The sequence below is a fragment of the Schistocerca americana genome, chromosome 3 (genome assembly GCF_021461395.2).
Source record: "Schistocerca americana isolate TAMUIC-IGC-003095 chromosome 3, iqSchAmer2.1, whole genome shotgun sequence".
In the NCBI taxonomy this organism is placed as follows: Eukaryota; Metazoa; Arthropoda; class Insecta; order Orthoptera; family Acrididae; genus Schistocerca; species Schistocerca americana.
This window is the reverse complement of record NC_060121.1, coordinates 659,657,922-659,681,249: the sequence shown is the minus strand read 5'-3', so window position 1 is coordinate 659,681,249 and position 23,328 is coordinate 659,657,922. Positions and strand designations below refer to the sequence as shown.

General features: G+C 37.0%; 1 protein-coding gene across 2 annotated transcripts in view; it reads left to right on the top strand.

The window, feature by feature from the left end:
- The window catches only part of LOC124605776 (putative aminopeptidase W07G4.4), a 99,322-nt gene that overhangs the window by 2,207 nt on the left and 73,787 nt on the right, over positions 1 to 23,328 (top strand). For both annotated transcript variants that reach the window (XM_047137661.1, XM_047137662.1), the window contains exons 2-4: positions 7,032 to 7,167; positions 7,361 to 7,506; positions 13,689 to 13,791. In XM_047137661.1, the coding sequence (XP_046993617.1) occupies positions 7,032 to 7,167; positions 7,361 to 7,506; positions 13,689 to 13,791 (385 nt within the window). The remainder of the gene's footprint in view (positions 1 to 7,031; positions 7,168 to 7,360; positions 7,507 to 13,688; positions 13,792 to 23,328) is intronic.

The window sequence follows — 23,328 nt, the reverse complement described above, 5'->3', positions numbered from 1 at the left end:
CCGATAGAAGAAAAGCTTGTGAAACCCCTTGGTTGATTTTACTAAAACTATTAAATACCAGTACATTAGTTAACTAGGCATAGTAACATACAGCAGAAAAGTTAGGTGCATAATTACAAACATACGTACATACATACACACACATGGATGAAAGAAGTTTGGTTTTATGTAGGTATGGTTGATAACTATGAATTTTTTGCTTAGAGAGTTACGAAGTAGACCTACAGATTTGAGCAAAATTCCAGGTATTCATTAATGCTGTAGTAGCTGTTCTTTATTAGTAGACTTTTTAGTTCTTTTTTGAATGGCTATGCACTGTACAGAATTTTTGGTTTGTAAACAGCACTGTCCGGATATATTGATTTTTCTGTACACATCCCTATGAATGTCGTCCCTGTTCCTTGTTTGATAATGGTGGATCTCGCTATTCAAAACTGAAACTTGATGGTTTTTAAAGAAGCATATGCTTTAAAATATAAATATAGAAGGTAAAGTCATGATTTTTAATTCCTTAAAGATACCTCTACGTGGTGCTCTGTAAGCAGCATCACTTATTAATCTTAAAGCTTTCTTTCCTAGCTTAAGACTGCTTTGCAAAAGAGGTATTTCCCCAGAACACTATTCCATACTTCAGTAGACTATGCATGTACACATAATAAGCAATCTTTAAGCACTCTTAATATGTAACAGTACTTGCTTAATTTTTTGTTAAGCATTTCTATATGTTTTTCCCATCTTAGGTGCTCATTCACCCATAATCCTAAAAGCTTATATTCTCTTCTTGTCTAAACTGTTTGTTGTCCGTTTTTCATTTCCATACACGGCTACACTCCAAATACGTCCAGAAAAGACTTCCCAACACTTAAGTCTATATTTGATGTCAACAAATTTATATTTTCAGAAATGTTTCTCTTGCAATTGTCTGTCTACATTTTATATACTATTTATTTATAGTTTGATTATATTGGAATAGTGTAGGCTCTACACTCCTGGCACTCTTGGAAGTAAATGGGTCCATAATTTTTTGATTGATTTATTTATTCATCCATAGAGCAATATACATTGTATGGATGTTGTCAAATGTTTGTACAATATTTCTTATTAATATAAACATTCCTCTTACAGTATTTTACTTAGTTCTACTTTTCTAATTATATCACAAAATTTGTACATAGTGCAATGTTTATGAAGATTGAGTTACAATCTATGATTATTTTAAATATTCATTTACAGTCTAGTAGCTCTTATTTAGTAAGTATTTTTTCAAGCTTTGCTAAAGGTGTGGGGATCATTTGCATCTTTTATTTCTTGTGGCAGTCTGTTGTACAATTTTATTCCATAGTTGTTTTTGTTCTACATCTACATGGTTACTCTGCAATTCACACTTAAGTGCCTGACAGAGGGTTCATCAAACCATTTTCATACTACTTCTCTACCATTCCACTCTCAAATGGCACTTGGGAAAAAGGAACACCTAAATCTTTCCATTCGAGCTCTGATTTCTCTTATTTTATTATTATGATCATTTGTCCCTACATAGGTGGGTGCCAACAAAATATTTTCGTATTTATAAGAGAAAGTTGGTGATTGAAATTTCGTAAATAGATCTCGCCGCAAAGAAAACTGCCTCTGTTTCAGTGACATATCATATCAGTGACACTCTCACCCTTATTGTGCGGCAACACGAAACGAGCTGCCCTTCTTTGCACTTTTTCGGTGTCCTCCGTCAATCCTACCTGGTAAGGATCCCACACCGCACAGGAATATTTCAGCAGAGGACGGACAAGTGTTATGTTGGCTGTCTCTTTAGTGGGTTTGTCACATCTTCTAAGTGTTCTGCCAACAAAGGACAGTCTTTGTTTCGCCTTTTCCACAATATTGTCTATATGGTCTTTCCAATTTAAGTTGCTCGTAATTGTAATTCCTAGGTATTTAGTCAAATTGACAGCCCTAAGATTTGTGCGATTTATCGTATACCCAAAATGTATCGGATTTCTTTTAGTACCCATGCGGATGACCTCACACTTTTCTGCGTTTAGTGCCATTTGCTACATTTTGCACCGTACAGAAATTCTCTCTAGATCATTTTGTAATCAGAATTGATTGTCTGATGATTTTACTAGACGGTAAATTACAGTGTCATCTGCAAACAATCTAAGGGGGCTGCTCAGATTATCACCTAGATCATTTATGTAAATCAGGAACAGCAGAGGGCCTATGACACTACCTTTCTGTTCTACTCTGTTGTTGTGGGCTTCAGTCAGGAGACTGGTTTTATGTAGCTTTCCATTCTATTCTATCCTGTGCAAGCCTCTTCATCTCCGAATAACTATTGCAACCTACATTCTTCTGAATCTGCTTAATGTATTCATCTGTTGGTCTCCCTATATGATTTTTACCCTCCACGCTTCCCTCCAATACTACATTGGTGATTCCTTGACGCCTCAGAACATGTCCTACCGATTGATCCCTTCTTCTAGTCAAGTTGTGCCACAAATTCCTCTTCTCCCCAATTGTATTCAGTACCTCATTAGTTATGTCTATTCTCTTCTCATCTAGACTAGTTATTGTCCAAAGTTTCACTTCCATACATGGCTACACTCCATACAAATACTTTCAGAAAAGAATCTGTACTCAATGTTAAAAAATTTCTCCTCTTCAGAAACGCTTTCCTTGCCATAGCCAGTCTACATTTTATATCCTCCCTCCTTGGACAGTCATCAATTTTTTGCTTCCCAAATAGCAAAACTCATTTTGTCTCATTTCCTAATTTAATTCCCTCAGTATCACCTGATTTAACTTGAGTATGTTCCTTTATCTTCATTTTGCTTTTGTTGATGTTCATCTTGTATCCTCCTTTCAAGGCACTGTCCATTCCATTCAGTTACTCTTCCAGGTCCTTTGTTGTCTATGACAGAATTACAATATCGTCTGCAAACCTCAAAGTTTTTATTTCTTATCCATGGATTTTAATTCCTGTTCCAAATTTTTCTTTTGTTTCCTTTTCTGCTTGCTCAATATACAGATTAAATAACATTGGTGATAGGCTACAACCCTGACTCACTCCTTTCTCAACCACTGCTTCTCTTTCCTGCCCTTCGACTTGTATAACTGCCATCTGGTTTCTGTACAAATTATAAATAGCCTTTCGATCCCTGTATTTTACCCCTGCCCCCTTCAGAATTTGAAAGAGAGTGTTCCAGTCAACATTGTCAAAAGCTTTCTCTAGGTCTACAAATGCTAGAAAATTTGGTTTGCCTTCCCTTAATCTATCTTCTAAGATAAGTCATAGGATATTGCCTTGTGTATTACAACATTTCTATGGAATCCAAATTGATCTTCCCCGAGGTCAGGTTCTACCAGTTTTTCCATTTGTCTGCAAAGAAGTCGTGATAGTATTTTGCAACCCTGACTTATTAAATTGATAGTCAGGTAATTTTCACACCTGTCAGCACCTGCTTTCTTTGTGATTGGTATTATTATATTCCTCTTGAAGTCTGAGGGTATTTCGCCTGTCTCATACATCTTGCTCACCAGATGGTAGAGTTTTGTCAGGACTGGCTCTCCCAAGGCCATCAGTAGTTCAAATGGAATGTTGTCTACTCCTGGGACCTTGTTTCGACTTAGGTCTTTCAGTACTCTGTCAGATTCATCATTTAGTATCATATCTCCTAGTTCATCTTGATCTATGTCCTCTTCCATTTCCATAACATTGTCCTCAAGTACATCACCCTCGTATAGACACTCTATATACACTTTCCACATTTCTGCTTTCCCTTCTTTGCTTGAGACTTGATATTCATACAGGTGTCTGTATGTTCCCAGCACTTACTCCCCAAATCATTATCCCATAACTGAGGATTGAATGCATATTTTCAAAGTAGGCTACTTTGAGGCATGAAATGCTGCACACAGGTGCAAGGATTTGCGGGGTGTGACATGTTGAGGGTAGCTTCTCTGCCAAAATTCTCACATGTTTTGTCCAGTTAAACAAAATAAAATTAAAATGTTGGGTGTTTGGATTTAAAATATGAATACCAAGATTTTGTTTTGCATCTGTTTGTCACAGACGTTGTTGCACTTGGGATTGCAACTTCCATCAAAATTGTTAGGACTATGCCAGAGAACTGTATTCAGCCCAGTCCAAGAATAGGTGGTACTGCAAGTCCGAAAACTTAAGTCTAGACATCTCCATTCTAATGAAATGCTCTTCATATTTGAGTTGAGCATTAGGTTTGTTTACCTTACACATAGCTGGCCCCCACTGAATAGACTTACTTCCAACGAAAAGCAAGTCATTCAGCTAATTGCTTAGCCTAAAGCATTCAAAGTAAACAAAGCAACATCTGTCCAGTCCTGGTTATCATCATTTTTAATAAGGCTTTTTTGATGGCAAATTCTTCCAATAGAGAGAGCTGCAGAGTGAATATAAGCTTAATGTACAAATTTTAAGTTACCACCTTAAAAGAACACACTGATCACTTTGGAGCGCTGTAGAAGGTGTACAACTTGTGCGAAACTGCTGCGAGACCCCTTTGCTGACATAAGTGACTGGGACTGATAACCCAGAAATTTAGTGCCTTTACTCCCAAACCAACCAACATACATAAACGGTAAAACATGGTGTCCCACAAGGTTCCATTTTGAGTACTGTGTTTCTGATATACACACACATGACCTTTCAGTTGCAGTTTCAGAAGGTGCCTTTTTTGTTACAAGGGTAGGAACAAAAAATAGTACACTCACCCTCAGATGGTTCGATGCAAACGGGTTATCATTGAATTTTGTCAAAACTCAGTACATATAGTACAGTACTGCCCACAGAATTCCACAAACTTTAAAATTAAGGTTCTCACAGTCTGTGAAACACAAGAAGCGAACAGTGTCAACTTTTTTTACTGCAGATAAATCACAACCTCAATTGGGAAAACCCACTGTCTAGAATTAATAAAGTGTCTTGGTTCATCTATGTTTGCTGTAGGGTCTAACCATGATTGTTACAGGCAATTCAAAAATAAAGAAACTAGTTTATTCTGCTTAATTCCATTCACTAATGAGGTATGGAATCATCTTTTTGGGAAATTCAAGATAACAAGGGTAATATTTTCGGAAAACAGAAGCATGTTATATTTTATGTTAATTCACGAACTTTCTGCAAAGACCTCTTCAAAAAACTGAGTGTTTTGATAACTGCTTCACAACATATATATTCACTAATGTCCTTTCTGACTACAAATACTTTTTCTTCACAAAAAATAGTGAAAATCACGAATTTTACTTTTAGACCAAAAAACCTGTACAAAGGTCTCATGAGGTTAGTTTATTTATTTATTTATTTATTTATTTACTTACTTATTTATTCATCCATAGACCATTTGGTACAGTAGTATCAGGCATGTCGGAAACATTTACAAAACAGGATGGGATAAAGTGACGACAGGGCAGAAAATCAGCCTGATCTAATCAAAGAAACCATACCAGGAATCACCTTTTCAACAAGGAAAACCATGGGAAACCCAAGTCAGGATGGCCGAATGGGGAACACACCGCAGTCCTCTTGAATGTGAGTCTAGTAAGTTAAGACTGGAGAAGCCACCTCACTTGGTACATGATTGGAAGGGGAATAACAAAAGTTATCTCTACATTTTGAGTGCAACATGCAGACTAACTAAATAAATGCAAAGAACTTTTGAAAATAAAACATTATTGGAAAAAAAAGTGAACAGATTACATGACACTGCATGAAAGTACAAAATGCACAAATTAATTAATGATGGAGGTAAAACATGAAACTTTGATTTAAAATGTACGTCAGAAAATAAAACTCAAGAGCACATTGTACAGCACTGCTAAAAGGTATGAAGCATGAGCACATGAAAACCTACTGACACTGAAACCATTATGAGTGTCCAGTGCACAAACTTGTAATCTGCCCAGCATTAAAGTTTGATATTAAGTCCGCCACAGTGCACAGCCTGTCCTGTTTTATCAGTCTGCCCAGTCTATGATCTCAGACAGCTGTAATGAGGGGTGACTGCCCTACCCAACAACATCTGGACATGGTTTCATCATGTATTGAAGACACTCACCACAGCACTCCTTGAACACTTGACAAGTCACGCAGTTTCTGAAATGCTCTTTCCAGGCTTCCATAATCTGCTTTTGGCCAAACTCAGATAGATTGTGTGCCTTCCCCATTCTACAGACGAACAGCTCTCTGATACTACATGTACCACGCTTGTGTCCGACTAGCAGTCATTCCTTGCCAGGTGACACTGCTATCGCCTGGATGGGTTTATATCAATAGTAGGTTGGTGGTCATCATGTTCTGGTTGATCAGTGTTTAAGTATTAATGCAGTTAAACAGAATTAATTTGAATATAATTTTTTGAGATACTTGAATATCCTGAGCATTAAGAGAAAATACTACATAACTTCATATATAATAACCTGATTACAGTATGGAGAGGAAGCTTTTAGTATAACACTAGATTGATGCATAGTGGACCCTGCGTATAGAGATTTGTTTTCTCTCATTTAAACATGTTTGTATAGAACCACAGAGAGAAGTGCCACACGAGATGAAACAATTTGTGCCAAAAAGGTGGAGTTCTGGGTTGACTGGCTGTACCCAAGATAGTAATCTAGATTCCCATGGTTTTTTTATAATCTTCCAGTTTATAAAAAGAAGCAACACACATACATATGCATAAAATCTTGGATGCTTCAATGACTGCTGTTGAGGATGAAACTGAAAATTTGTTTTGTAGACCAGACATCTTGGCTTAATTATGTGGCCCACAGGAAATATTTTATGGTAGCTCTCATGAGATATTATAAATATTTTATGAAAAAGGTTCTGCTTGTACCACCATTGAATCATGCTTCAGGTAAAAATATTATTTATTTCTGCACGTGTTAAGAATGTGAGATCACTCATTTTATTGCTATCAGTGCTAAAGAGAATTGTTGTTCTATGCAGTTCTCATTTATGTTCATTTGCAATTCTTATTTATGTTCATTTTTTCCAGTTTACCATACACTGTGAAAGCAGAAGAATCACTAACTGTGCTGAACTATGACGGTATTGTTTATGTGTCAGGTGCCAAATGTGGAAGTGAAAAACACCCAGACAGTTTAAGAACATCCTTGCAAAGGCTTGCCAAGGTAAAATATTATGAATTTTGCAACTAAGAGATATTATGAAAGCACACACTTCACTACTTGATAAACAGATCAGTTTTATATTTTTAATCTTATAAATTAGTGTATTGTGCTCTGTCTGACATGGAATTTTTACTGTGAGTGCACCTGGGAGGATATTTTTATGTCTAATAATTCATTTGTCTGTTTGGGGCAGATTGATGCTGCTGCAGAAACAAAAGTTTCTGTTCTAGAGGTGGAACTGCCAGCAGCTCGCCTTGTATATTCCCCTGTTGGACCACTTAATGCTGACTACGATGATGTTAGGAGCTATGAGGATGCTGCAGAAAAAGGCATAAAGAGGTGATGTTTGTATAAGGTTACTTTCAAGTAATCAGATGATCCATAACTGTGAAAAATAGAGAGAACAGATATACTAAAAAATGAACTAATTCAGTGTTAGCAAAGCTATGAAAACAAAAATATCCACTTTTCAGATCCAGCTTCATCTGTGTCGTTTAGTTTCTTTTCCTTATTTTTGTGTTTCTTAAAATAATAATAATAATATTATTATTATTATTTCCTTCACTTTCTCAGACGTTAAGTCCGGTTAAAAGTGGAGTGACGCGGACCTTGATCAAGCGTCACTTCCTTTTAACTGTACGGTATGTGTTATATTGCATTTAGGAACTTTCGGGTAATTGAACATGTATCAATAATTACGGATTTCTGTAGTTGTATATATATGTTTGGATGTAGCTGTATTGCATTGATGTACTGGTGGATATTGTGTGGTATGACTCCTGTAGTTGATAGTATAATTGGTATGATGTCAACTTTATCCTGATGCCACATGTCTTTGACTTCCTCAGCCAGTTGGATATATTTTTCAATTTTTTCTCTTGTTTTCTTTTGTATATTAGTTGTATTGGGTATGGATATTTGGATTAGTTGTGTTAATTTCTTCTTTTTATTGGTGAGTATGATGTCAGGTTTGTTATGTGGCGTTGTTTTATCTGTTATAATGGTTCTGTTCCAGTATAATTTGTATTCATCATTCTCCAGTACATTTTGTGGTGTATACTTGTATGTAGGAACGTGTTGTTTTAAAAGTTTATGTTGTAAGGCAAGCTGTTGATGTATTATTTTTGCGACATTGTCATGTCTTCTGGGGTATTCTGTATTTGCTAGTATTGTACATCCGCTTGTGATGTGATCTACTGTTTCTATTTGTTGTTTACAAAGTCTGCATTTATCCGTTGTGGTATTGGGATCTTTAATAATATGCTTGCTGTAATACCTGGTGTTTATTGTTTGATCCTGTATTGCAATCATGAATCTTTCTGTCTCACTGTATATATTGCCTTTTCTTAGCCATGTGTTGGATGCGTCTTGATCGATGTGTGGCTGTGTTAGATGATACGGGTGCTTGCCATGAAGTGTTTTCTTTTTCCAATTTACTTTCTTCGTATCTGTTGATGTTATGTGATCTAAAGGGTTGTAGAAGTGGTTATGAAATTGCAGTGGTGTAGCCGATGTATTTATACGAGTGATTGCCTTGTGTATTTTGCTAGTTTCTGCTCGTTCTAGAAAGAATTTTCTTAAATTGTCTACCTGTCCATAATGTAGGTTTTTTATGTCGATAAATCCCCTTCCTCCTTCCTTTCTGCTTAATGTGAATCTTTCTGTTGCTGAATGTATGTGATGTATTCTATATTTGTGGCATTGTGATCGTGTAAGTGTATTGAGTGCTTCTAGGTCTGTGTTACTCCATTTCACTACTCCAAATGAGTAGGTCAATATTGGTATAGCATAAGTATTTATAACTTTTGTCTTGTTTCTTGCTGTCAGTTCTGTTTTCAGTATTTTTGTTAGTCTTTGTCTATATTTTTCTTTTAGTTCTTCTTTAATATTTGTATTATCTATTCCTATTTTTTGTCTGTATCCTAGATATTTATAGGCATCCGTTTTTTCCATTGCTTCTATGCAGTCGCTGTGGTTATCCAATATGTAATCTTCTTGTTTAGTGTGTTTTCCCTTGACTATGCTATTTTTCTTACATTTGTCTGTTCCAAAAGCCATACTTATATCATTGCTGAATACTTCTGTTATCTTTAGTAATTGGTTGAGTTGTTGATTTGTTGCTGCCAGTAGTTTTAGATCATCCATGTATAGCAAATGTGTGATTTTGTGTGGGTATGTTCCAGTAATATTGTATCCATAATTTGTATTATTTAGCATGTTGGATAGTGGGTTCAGAGCAAGGCAGAACCAGAAAGGACTTAATGAGTCTCCTTGGTATATTCCACGCTTAATCTGTATTGGCTGTGATGTGATATTATTTGAATTTGTTTGGATATTAAGTGTGGTTTTCCAATTTTTCATTATTATGTTTAGGAACTGTATCAATTTAGGATCTACTTTGTATATTTCCAATATTTGTAGTAACCATGAGTGGGGTACACTATCAAAAGCTTTTTGGTAATCAGTGTATGCGTAGTGTAGCGACCTTTGTTTAGTTTTAGCTTGATATGTCACCTCTGCATCTATTATCAGTTGCTCTTTACATCCTCGTGCTCCTTTGCAACAGCCTTTTTGTTCTTCATTTATAATTTTGTTCTGTGTTGTATGTGTCATTAATTTCTGTTTAATGACTGAAGTTAATATTTTGTACATTGTTGGTAGGCATGTTATGGGGCGATATTTAGCTGGGTTCACTGTGTCTGCTTGACCTATAGGTTTCAGATATGTTATTCCGTGTGTAAGTGTATCAGGGAATGTGGATGGGTCTGCAATGTAACTGTTAAATAATTTAGTTAGATGTGAATGTGTTGAGGTGAACTTCTTTAACCAGAAATTTGCTATTTTATCATTTCCAGGGGCTTTCCAATTGTGAGTAGAATTAATTGCTTGGGTGACTTCATGTTGCAAAATTATCACTTCAGGCATTTGTGGTATCATCTTGTATGTGTCTGCTTCTGCTTGTATCCACCGTGCATGCCTGTTATGTTGTACCGGGTTTGACCATATGTTGCTCCAGAAGTGTTCCATGTCTGTTATATTTGGTGGGTTGTCTATTTTAATATGTGTGTTATCTATTGTCTGGTAAAATTTCTTTTGGTTTGTGTTGAATGTTTGGTTTTGTTTCCTTTTATTTTCACTTTTTTTGTATCTTCTGAGTCGTTTGGCTAATGCTTGTAATTTCTGCTTCTTTTCGTCTAATTGCTCTGTCGCTTCTTGTTGTGAGATTTTACCTAACCTTTTTCGTTTTTTTTTCCGAGATTTCATTTCTTATAAATTGTGTTAGCTGTCCGATGTCTTTTCTCAGTTTTTCTATTTTGATCTGTAGCCTGTGTTGCCATGCTAGTTTTGTGGGTTTCTTCTGTGTGTTGGTTGGTTCTGATCTCTGCCTAGTGTGTATATTTAGTGTAGTGAGTGCTCCTATATAAACCAGTAGTTGTAACTCTTCGATAGTTGTGTTTTCATTTATGTTGTGTATGATTGTGTTGATAGTTTTTATTGTTGTTTCGACTTGTGGGTTATTTGGTGGTTTATGCAAGAATGGTCTAATGTCTGTATTTGTGTCTTTGTATTCTATATATGTTAGCTGAAATTTTTCTTCTATATCTAACATCTGTGTCACTTTGTGTTCTATTTGTGCTTGTTCTGGTGGCTGTCTTAAGATTTCGTTTTCCTCTGATTGTTTAATTGGTGCGTGTTGTTCTTTGTTTGCTCTGGGATGTTTGAGTCCATTACTGTATTTTCCTCTTCTTCTGATTGCACATTATTTTGTTCCAGTATTTGTTGTACTTGTTGTTTGATGTTTTCTAATTCTGACTGGGGTATCCTGTTATTTTTTATTATAACACGGATCTGATCAGCTAGTCGTTGTTCTGTTAAAAATTTTAATTCTGGGTATCTGGTAATAAATGTTGTGTATACTTGTGATCTGTATCCAGTTGTGTTGGTTCCTAGGTTTGTTGCTTGGTAATAACAGAACATGAGGTGTCGATTAACTTCATCTGACCATCTCGTCCTCTGTCTTTGTTTTCCTTCTAAGGTGGTTGCAGGAAGCATATCCTGCAAAACACCTCTATTTGGATTTGAATCATTTTCCAGTTGGCTAGCAGTGTCGTTACCATTGTGGGCGGGCATAGGGTTCAAGCGTTGTCCCCGACCATGACGGCGCTTGTCCGAGGCTTCTTTAGTTCTGTCCTGAACCAACTAATCACACTAAAAGGGGGGGGGGGGGGTTAGCCCTATTAGTGGTTTGTTCTTTTCGTCGCCTTTTACGGCTGGCAGAACATACCGGAGGCCTATTCTTTTCCCGGGCCTCCACGGGGATTATTATTATTATTATTATTATTATTATTGCATTAGGGTATTTTTATTTTAGAATAAGAACTGCAAATCCGCTGATAGTATATTGACATTTAAATATGAATAAGAAGTCAATAATAACTAGTCGTATAATGTGACTTTCCTTATTTTAGCTAGCTTTTTTTCCTTCCAGGTGCTACATTTTGTTTCAGGTATCTAATTGTCATGAGAAGTGCCTTTTCTCTTCGGCCCTTGCCTCCCTAGTTCCCAATTGCCGGAAGTCTGAAGAATTTGAACTGCTTGTATTTTTTAGTTGTAGCAATTGGTAAAGTTTTCCCCTCCTATCCTACAAAGTACTGTATGTTGTTGTATACAGTACAAGTATTATTCAAAACCTGTTGGGTGTGTATCATTCTTGATACTACTTAACAAAGCATGAAATCTTAATTCAATGTATCTGTGAAACATGAAGGGGTAGGAGATGGACTTTATTTCGTATGCATGACAGTTTACTTCACAGCATTCTTTGTCGAGCAGATCTTGCTACCAACACAGTGGGCTACCTGACAGGTAGTCAGTAAAGTGGCAGAGATCCATGAGACAATGAACCATTTTCGTTTATAAATTACATAGCTAGTGAAAAAAAAAAATCTTAGAAAATTTAATTTGCTACTTCTTGGTCTACATACAGTAGACTTCATACAAGGTGTCGTAGGTGGAAAAATGTAGGCTGCATTGTGACAGCAAACACAAGTTATTTGTGATTATAAGGAAACATCTAGTACAACTGTGAAAAACACAAATCAGCCAAATATAGTAATTGTAGTTATTTCATGTTTTTTATGGTACAAGCTTGGTATGTTTGATCTTGGTGCATTTAGTGCAACTCATCTTTGGTCACTTTTTTGTCTGTATGTCTGTTCAGTACATATCTTTGTAATTGATTTTAAATTAACTTGCCGGTGAGCTAGAGACTTGGAATTTTAAATGTAGTTCAGAACTGGGTGACAGTGCAATATTAACTCACACTCTTGCCAGTGTGTTCGGTTGGGCAGCAGTGAAAAAGATGGGTAATGCATGACTTCTCAGCTGCTCTGCAGGACTGGCATGTTGTGTGGTTAATATTGGAGAGCATACCAGGCTTGTTGTCAAGTCTCTGAAGTGACCACTCCAAAAACAAATTCACAGGAACCAGATGTTGATGGCTTCAGTTATGCAAGTATCTATGTATCTGACTATCCACACATGGAGTGCATAGGGGCCTGAAGATGGCATTAATGAGATCCAAAACTGGTCATCTAAATAAAAATAACTTCAGAAAACGTACAGCTTTTTTGGCAGTTTTTCTATGGTAAACATTCTTAAATCAGACTAAAAAGTACAAAATAATTTCTCCTACCACCATACAGATTTGTAGCCTCATAGAGAAAGAGACCTGGAAATTGGTACCTTTGAATTTTTAATTGCTATGGCAGTACTTGCAAGATTTATAATGGAAAACATGGGGCATATGCAATAGATAATAGTTAAGAGGTGAACTATTCATGTATCAGTTATGCATTGCATGCACCCAATGTTTTTCATTATAAATCTTACAAGTCATACCTGTTTATTAAAAATTCGCAAGTGCAAATTATCAGGACTCTGTATTGGGTTAGGAATCTGTATGGGTCTAGGAGAAATTATCTTGTACTTCGTAGTCAAATTTAAGAAAATGTTATATTAAAAATTTATTTTGGTTAATTAATTATATTTTTTAATTCTCATTGCACAAGAGCAGGGTAAGGTGTTGTAGGATTTTGCTCTTTGCAGCCAAGTATCCCAGCAGGCTGTGAGTGTGGTGGAGAGGATCCCAATTGTGAATGTAATGTTGGTAACAGTCATACGAACCCTGAAAATTAAAGAAATTTCTGAAGGACAAGAATGCCATTAATGATAGACATTGTAAAATATAGCTGTTACCTGTGATGCTGTGGATATGGCTCTCAGAGCATTTGAATTATAAATAGTACTCGTTCAGCAGAAAAAATTATGTTGATGTGAAACTGCTCCTGTTCAGTACCATAAAGTCAACACTATAGATTTCATTCTGAATTTCTGTAGCTTCTGTCAGATGTGCCTGCAGTTTTATTTTTCTTTTACAGATTGCAGCATATTGTTGGGCAAAAGGGCAGCTAATTTATAAATGAAACTATTTAATTCACAGATCTTTTGTATTTATACAGAGCCCTGGAAGCTGGAGTAAAGGAACCTCTGTTTCTCCTACCTCAGGCAGAAAAATCGGTGCAACTTGTTACATTGCTTGGGGCACTGAAAGCATTATATGTGGTAAGTTAATGCTAAATTGCATCAGAGTTTAATAGTGTTAAGTAAACCTCTTACATGGCTGATGAAATGGTCTTTGTTGCAATTGTTACTTTTCATTACTGACAGGAATTCTTTATAGTTGCAAAAAATGTAAATGTATTCCTATGTAGTAACATGAATGACATTAGACCTCTCTCTTTATTTTTACACGCCGTTCACTCTCTTTGGTCTCATATGCATTAAAAATCAAACTTAAAAAAACTAAATAATAAAGGGTTGCTGCAAAATAGTCTTGTCAGAGATGTGTGTAAAAATTGTGCACACCATAGCTGTAAACTGCAGAATAGCTGATTGCTAAGTAAAACATTAAGAGATAAACTTAAAACTGTCTCAGTTTTGTAGATTTTATTTAAATAGCTTCTAAAGATTTGAAGTATGGTTGGGATCATGAGACCTATAACCTTGAAGCTAAAATATCTTTTGAAGGCAGTCTCGTATAATTTAGACCATTTTTTGGCTAAAAGATAACTCTCAGACTTAACTCTGACTCCAGACAATAAATCAAAAATGCTCCTTTGTCCCTCATGTAGAAATAAATTTAATCCAAACAGAACAACCAAACATATGCTGAAAAGAGCACAAGCTCTCCTTTGGGGAGCCAGTGTACTGATAAAAAAAACTATGAGACAATAAAATCAACTATTTGTTGTTGAAAGTTACCTAGTCATCATATTATTTTGGCATACCTGCATACAATATATTGCAAATTGTGATCTAGTCTCATAACATACAGATCCTAATAATTTGATTAAAGTATAGCAGATACATCAAAACAAGTAATACAGCTACTATAAAACTTTCTATAAAACTAACTCAGACAGATCAATATTTAAACAGCTTTGTAACTTTTATGTGAGGATACAGCAACATTTACACAAGAAAACAATTGATAAACTACATCCTGCCCAGATATTCAGTTCATCCTTCATGAAATCTCCTAGCATTGCTGATATAGAGTGCCATGTAGGTTTTTCAGCGAATCTTGATTCATACCCGGAATGTTCTTGCCTTTTAATTTGTTGTAAATTTTCATTCCCATATACTAGACAGCCTAAACATATAAGTTTAAATGAAGAGCAGGTGGCATTAAATTATCTTTATTTCTCTTATTACATGAGTGATAGAAACAGTTTTCCTCGAGTAATTCTAAGTTGCTGTACAAAAAGATGCTGTCATATGTATGGATGGAGGGAACTGTTAATAATTCCAGATTTTTGAATGATGGGTGACATAATTTCCTTGGTTGTACATCACATGTTTTTAGTGATTTTTTTTTCTCTATTTTTAATGGTGCTAATATGTTACACAAATTTGCTGAAAAGACACCACCATACCTTACAACTAATAGAAAGTAACTGTTGTATGAGATTTTCCTGATATCTGTCAAATGCAAAGCTACATCATTAGTTTACTAATGACGTAAAGAAAAGACAGACTGGTGCTTACCATAAAGATGGCACGCTAAGTTGCAGACAGGCACCTGTCTGCATCTTAACATATCATCTTTACAGTAAGTAGCAATCATTATTTTCCTTACATTTTTGATATTCCTCTTGGAGCTTCCATTGTTTGATTTGCTTGCTATATACTCAAGTTAAAATTCTTATCTATGGTTAATTCTAAAAATTTTACAGAATCCACCTCATCTAGATCCTGAATATAAAGACTTATTTTAATTTTTTGAGATTTTGACTGTTTTGTTCTGAAATGGATCATAAGGGGTTTTGGGCTGTTCACGATTAAACTATTAGGCCCTAAGCTGAAACCGGGCTTCGAGAGGATTTATTGTATTGATGATGCAGACCATGATATTTGCTGACTTATGGTCCTCAATTAATGCAAATGTATCATCCACAAATAAAACCAATGGGACGTTTGTATTGATGTGTAGTTTTTTTTCATCAGTGTTCTACCTGGTTCTTTTTATCACATAGTAGCACTTGCAACCTCCATTCCCAATTGTTCGCCAGATGTATTCCGATCTGTCTTCTACAGTTTTTACCCTCTACAGCTCTCTCAAGTGCAGTGGAAATTATTCCCTGATGTTTTAACAGCTGTCCTATCATCCAGTCCCTTCATCTTGTTATTGTTTTCCATATGTTCCTTTCCTGACATTCCGTGGAGAACCTCTTTAATTTCTTACCTTATCAGTCCACAAAATTTACAGCATTCTTCTGTAGCAACACATCTCAAATTCTTTGAACCTCTTTTGTTCCCGTTTTTCCACAGTGCATGTTTCACTACTGTACAATTCTGTGCTTGAACCATACATTCTCAGAAAATTCTTCCTCAGATTAAGGCCTACATTTGATACTAGTAGACTTCTCTTAACCGGGAATACCCTTTTTGCCAGTGCTAGTTTGCTTTTTATCTCATTTTTACTATGTCCATTATGTGTTATTTTGCTGTCTAGATATCAGAATTCCTTAACTGCGTCTACTTCGTTATCCCCAAGTTCCTTGCTATTCTATTTCTGCTTCTTCTGTTACTTTAGTGTTCTTTTGATTTGCTCTCAATCCATATTCTGTATGCATAGACTGTTTTCATTCCATTCAACAAATCCTGTAATTCTATATGAAAAGTTTTTCAAATGCTGCTACCAAATTATTTATTTTGTGACATGTTTCAATGATTATAACTCATCAGGCCATTTCGTCATTACAAAAACATTTAACACATGTTTATACAGATATTAAAATTTCTTTACATGACTGCTATGATCATTCTGCGAGAAGCTTATATCTGTACAAACATGTGTTAAATGTTTTTGTAATGCCAATATAGCCTGAGGACGAAGTGTAATCCTTGAAACATGTCACTAAATGAATAATTTAGTTGTCAACAAATTTTGTGAATAGTAGTGGTATTTGAAAACTGTTTCATACTTTCGAAACAGTCACAGTCAATTAATAGTCAATGCGACTTCAAATTATCCCGTAATTCTTCTTCACTTTCACTGAGGATAACAATGTCACCAACGAATCTTATCACTGATATTCTTTCACCTGGCATTTTAATACCACAGTTGAACCTTTCTTTTATTTCTGCCATTGCTTCTTTGATATACAGACTGAACAACAGGAGCAAAAACTACATCTGTGTCTTACACTATTTTTAATCCAAGCACTTCGTTCTTGGTTTTCCAGTCTTATTGTTTCCTCTTGGTTCCTACATATATTTTATATTGCCTGTCTTTCCCTATAATTCATTTCTATTTTTCTCAGAATTTCACACATCTTGTGCCATTTTACATTGTTGAACACATTTTCCAGTTTGACAGATCCTATGAATGTGTCTTGATTTTCTTCAGTCTTGCTTCCATTATCAACTGCAGCATCAAACTGCCTCCCTGGTTTTAGCCAAAGTGATCTTCAGCTAACAGATCCTCAGTTTCCTTTTTCATTCTTCTGTACATACTTCTTATCAGCAATTTGGATGCATGAACTGTTAAGCCAATCCTGCATTAGTTTTTGCACCTGTTGGCTCTTGCTATCTTTGAATTGTGTGGATGATGTTTTTCCAAAAGTCTGATGGTATATTGTCAGTCTCATACATTCCATACAGCAATGTGAGTAATTGTTTTATTGCCACATCCCCCAATGTTTTGAGAACTTCTGATGGAATGTTAATTATCCCCTCTGCTTTATTTGATCTTAAGTCATCCAAGGCATTTTAAATTGTTATTCTAATACTGGATCCACTATTTCATCCTTGTAATTTCCTGTTCCTTCTTCTATCACAACTTCAGGTAAGTCCTCTCCCTCATAGAGGCCTTCAGTGTACTCTTTCCACCTATGTGCTCTCTCCTCTGCATTTAACAGTGTAATTCCTATTGCACTCTTAATGTTACTGCCTTTGCTTCTAATTTCACTGAGGGTTGTTTGACTTATCTACATGCTGAGTCAACCCTTCTGACAATCAGTTCTCTTTCAATATCATTGCATTTTTCATGCAGCCATTTTGTCTTGGCTTCCTTGCACTTCTTACAGTATTTATTTTATTCCTAAGTGACTTGTATTTCTGTATTCCTGAATTTCCCTGAATATTTTTGTACTTTCTTCTTTCATTGATCAACTGAAGTGATTTCTTTGCAGTTACCTTCTTTGTACCTCTGATTTTCTTTCCAACTTCTGTGATTATCCTTTTTAGAGTTGTCCACTCCTCAACTGAACTGCCTAATAAGCTACTCACTATCAGAGTATCGACATCCTCAGAGAACTTAAAGTGTCTCTCTTCATTCTTCAGTACTTCCGTATCCCATTTCTTTGTGCACTGATTTTTCGTGACTAGTCCCTCAAACTTCGTTATCACTGAGCTATAATGTGAATGTATATCTGCTCCTGGTTATGCTTTACAATCTACTATCTGATTTATGCTCATGGTGCAATCCAACTGGAATCTTTCCATATCTCTTGGCCTTTTCCAAGTATACTACCTCCTCTTGTGATTCTTGAACAGAGTATTCCGTACTACTAGCTGAAATTTATTGCATAACTCAATTAAGTCATTCTCCTCCCTCATTCCTACTATCAAGCCCATATTGTCCCATTACCAATTCTTCCCTGCAACTACTTTCCAATTCCCATTACCTTCTGAATTACCCATTCAGTGTCCTTGTAAGCTTTTTCTGTGTCTTCATCTTCTGCTTGTAAAACCAGCTTGTATACCTGAACTGTTGTCGTCGATATTAGTTTACTGTAGATTCTGATGAGGACCATCCCATCACTGTACTGTTTACAGTAATTCAGTCTCTCACCTTGGTATTCATAATGAATCCTACTCCCATTATACCATTTTCCACTGCTGTTGATAGAACCCTATACTCATCTTACTAGAAATCCTTGTTGTCTTTATTCACTTCACTCACTGCACTATGTTTCGATTAAATTTCCATTTTCAGATTTTCTATCTTTTTTTATTATGTTCAAATTTCTGAAATTCTCAACCCGCTCATAGAACATTACCCTTTCACATTGACAGTTCCCTCCCAGAGATCCAAATGGGGGCTAGGCTGGAATCTTTTGCCAGTGGAGAGATCATGATGATACTTTTTCAGTTACAGGCCACATACACTTTAGATACATGTGTGTCTTTAATGCAGTGGTTTCCATTGCCTTTTGCTTCCTCATGCTGTTGGTCATTGCTGATTCTCCTGCCTTTTATGGGGAATTTCCCACCCCATGTCCATGAGTGTGCCCTGAACCTTTCTTCTTTCCTCTGTACACTCTGACAAGTCCATTGGCAGAATGAGGTTGACATCTTATGTTGCAGGTCTTCCGCTGCCACTGCTGATGATTGTTATTCAAAATTTAAACAGTGCCAAGGTTTGAACATGGGACCCAGGATGTTACGATTACTAGACAAAGGCGTTACCCCTGGTCCACATATAGGTTATTAATGTACACTCCTGGAAATGGAAAAAAGAACACATTGGCACCGGTGTGTCAGACCCACCATACTTGCTCTGGACACTGCGAGAGGGCTGTACAAGCAATGATCACACGCACGGCACAGCGGACACACCAGGAACCGCGGTGTTGGCCGTCGAATGGCGCTAGCTGCGCAGCATTTGTGCACCGCCGCCGTCAGTGTCAGCCAGTTTGCCGTGGCATACGGAGCTCCATCGCAGTCTTTAACACTGATAGCATGCCGCGACAGCGTGGACGTGAACCGTATGTGTAGTTGACGGACTTTGAGCGAGGGCGTATAGTGAGCATGCGGGAGGCCGGGTGGACGTACCGCCGAATTGCTCAACACGTGGGGCGTGAGGTCTCCACAGTACATCGATGTTGTCGCCAGTGGTCGGCGGAAGGTGCACGTGCCCGTCGACCTGGGACCGGACCGCAGTGACGCACGGATGCACGCCAAGACCGTAGGATCCTACGCAATGCTGTAGGGGACCGCACCGCCACTTCCCAGCAAATTAGGGACACTGTTGCTCCTGGGGTATCGGTGAGGACCATTCGCAACCGTCTCCATAAAGCTGGGCTGCGGTCCCGCACTCCGTTAGGCCGTCTTCCGCTCACACCCCAACATCGTGCAGCCTGCCTCCAGTGGTGTCGCGACAGGCGTGAATGGAGGGACGAATGGAGACGTGTCGTCTTCAGCGATGAGAGTCGCTTCTGCCTTGGTGCCAATGATGGTCGTATGCGTGTTTGGCGTCTTGCAGGTGAGCGCCACAATCAGGACTGCATACGACCGAGGCACACAGGGCCAACACCCGGCATCATGGTGTGGGGAGCGATCTCCTACACTGGCCATACACCACTGGTGATTGTCGAGGGGACACTGAATAGTGCACGGTACATCCAAACCGTCATCGAACCCATCGTTCTACCATTCCTAGACCGGCAAGGGAACTTGCTGTTCCAACAGGACAATGCACGTCCGCATGTACCCCGTGCCACCCAACGTGCTCTAGAAGATGTAAGTCAACTACCCTGGCCAGCAAGATCTCCGGATCTGTCCCCCATTGAGCATGTTTGGGACTGGATGAAGCGTCGTCTCACGCGGTCTGCACGTCCAGCACGAACGCTGGTCCAACTGAGGCGCCAGGTGGAAATGGCATGGCAAGCCGTTCCACAGGACTACATCCAGCATCTCTACGATCGTCTCCATGGGAGAATAGCAGCTTGCATTGCTGCGAAAGGTGGATATATACTGTACTAGTGCCGACATTGTGCATGCTCTGTTGCCTGTGTCTATGTGCCTGTGGTTCTGTCAGTGTGATCATGTGATGTATCTGACCCCAGGAATGTGTCAATAAAGTTTCCCGTTCCTGGGACAATGAATTCACGGTGTTCTTATTTCAATTTCCAGGAGTGTAGAATAAAAACAAAGTAGGTCCTAGAATAGATCTCTGAGGGACAGCTAAGCCTTTCAAGTTTATAGATTAGAAGTGCACAATTTACTGAGTCAAAGGCTTTTGCGACATAAATTTCTGCAGCTTTATACTTATTGTCCAATGATGTGCTAATCTTGGCACCAAACTTGTTAAATTCATCTATAGTTCTTTTTCCTCACTGAAAGCCAAATTTATTTTCCAATAAAATTTTGACTCTGGGTGGCAGCTGCTTCTACAAATACCTTTGACATGATTGAAAGAATAGCTGGGATGATAATTTCCCATATTCTCTCTTGACCCTTTTCTGAATAGCTGTTTTACTTCTGTGTACTTAACCACCTCTGGGAAAAGGCCATGTTCCCATATCAGCCTGCAGATTTTTTGGCTTTTTTAATTTTAATATAATATTCTCTAAGTATATTGCTGAAACTGTTTTAAATTTTGTGAGGCATTCAGACTTTTTTTATCTATTTGGAAGGGATATACTCTGTTCTCATAATCTGCAGCATTAATATTTGGTGATTTCACTACATTCGTGAAGAACTCCTTGAAGCATTCTGACATTTCAGCTGTGTTTATAGCAATCTCATTTTCAAGCATAATTTTACAAATTTCAGGACTATAGCCTTCAATAGTTAATTCAGATTTTACAACTGACCACACTGCCTTTGAGTTATTCTGATGTCTCAGAAATAATTCATTATTTGTCATTTACTTTGCTGCCTTCATAACTTTAGTGTAGTTTTGTATCATTTAACATTCAACGAAGTCAACATTTTTATTATATCTTGTAGATTGTATTTTATTGGTCCTGTTGTCTACATAGCAGCTTATGCATAAGACATTGGACAAGTCAAGTTATAAATATACAGGCTGAAAGTAATTTCAAGGCATACATATTTAAGCTTACAATAATACACTTTACACGTAAGTATTTATATAACACATTTCATAAATTTAAATATTCTTCAATGGAGTAAAAGCAGTGATGCTGTAAATATGACTTTAGAGATTTTCCAAATGTATTGACTTCAGTGATAGCTTTTATGTTTTCAGGAAGTTTGTTATAAAGCTTAACTCCCATGTGAAAAGTACCTTTTTGGCACAGTGCTGTGCTGATTTGAGTCATATGTAAGTTTCTGTTTTGTCTGGTAAAGTGCTCATGTATATCACAGTTTTTTCGTAGTCTCTGGTCCTTGCCTATTACATTTAATTTAAAGAACAAAAGGGTTTCCATAATGTATACACACGGTAATGGGGGAATACCAGATTTCTTAAACAGGGGTTTACAAGAGTCTCTAGGCTTGCACCCAAACAAGATTCTAATGGCCCTTTTTTGTAGTTTAAAAGTGCTATTAGCTATTTTAGAGTTTCCCCAGAAGGTGACCCCATATCTAAGACGAGAATGAAAGTACGCATGATATGCATTCAATACTGTTTTCTCACTACAGCATGATTTTAATGAACAAAGAAGATAACATGTTTTACTCAGTTCTGCATTGAGATATTCAATATGCTTATTCCATCTGATGTTACTCTGCAGCCAAAGTCCTAAGAATTTGGTTTCAGTACTGTTACCAACTGGTTCGTCATTGATAGAGACTGATGGGATAAACATGTCCTTGTTAGGAACACTGTAGAATTTAGAGCAACGGTTTTCTTACTGTTTATTACAGGTTGATTACTCTGTGCCCAGCTGCTAAGTTGTTTCGTGACCGTGTTTACTGTCTGCTGTAACTGTTCGTCGTCGTCTCCTTTTAATAGAATCGTGGTGTCATCTGCAAATATGATTGATTTGTGTGCATCAATATTTAAGCTTAGATCATTTATGTACAGAAGAAACAGAAGGGGTCCCAATACGGATCCTTGGGGTACACCACATTTTATTTGTTTATAGTCACATAAGTGATTAGATACAGTGTTTAGTTCAATATTTGTGTGCTTGACGCACACTGCCTGCATACGATTTGTCAGAAGGAACTGATCCACTTGTTGGACAGACCTCGAATACCATATCTTTCTAGCTTTGATAGCAGAATTTTATGGTCCACCATGTCAAAAGCTTTTGACAAGTCAATAAAGACTCCTATTGTTTCCTGTTTTTGTCCAGCAGGTTTAGGATGGAATTGATGCACTCATAGACAGCAGTTGTCGTTGACCTCTTATTTCTGAATCCATGTTGTTCATTACATAGGATGCTGTTTTTATTTATAAATTTCATAAGTTTCACATACATAACTTTTTCCAGTACTTTAGAGATGCAGGAGGAAATTGTGATGGGTCTGTAGTTATTTACATTGTCTTTATACCCTTTTTTATATACAGGAATAACTTTTGATGTTTTTAACACGTCAGTGAAAGTGCCTGCCTGAAGTGAGCAGTCGCATAAATGTGTGAGTACTTCAATTAGGTTTGATGCACTCTTCTTTAACATTGTTGCAGGTATACCATCAATACCTGCCGATTTGGAATTTTTTAGTCCTTTTATTGCTTTAGCTACTTCATCGTGTGAAACAGAACTGATGTACATTGATCCTCTACATGCACTTATTTTATATTCATTTGCCTGGATGCTCTTAAAGTTTGATTGTAACATATTTTCAGCAACACCTGTGAAAAAGTTGTTAAATGTGTTGGCTACTTCTAAGGGGTTT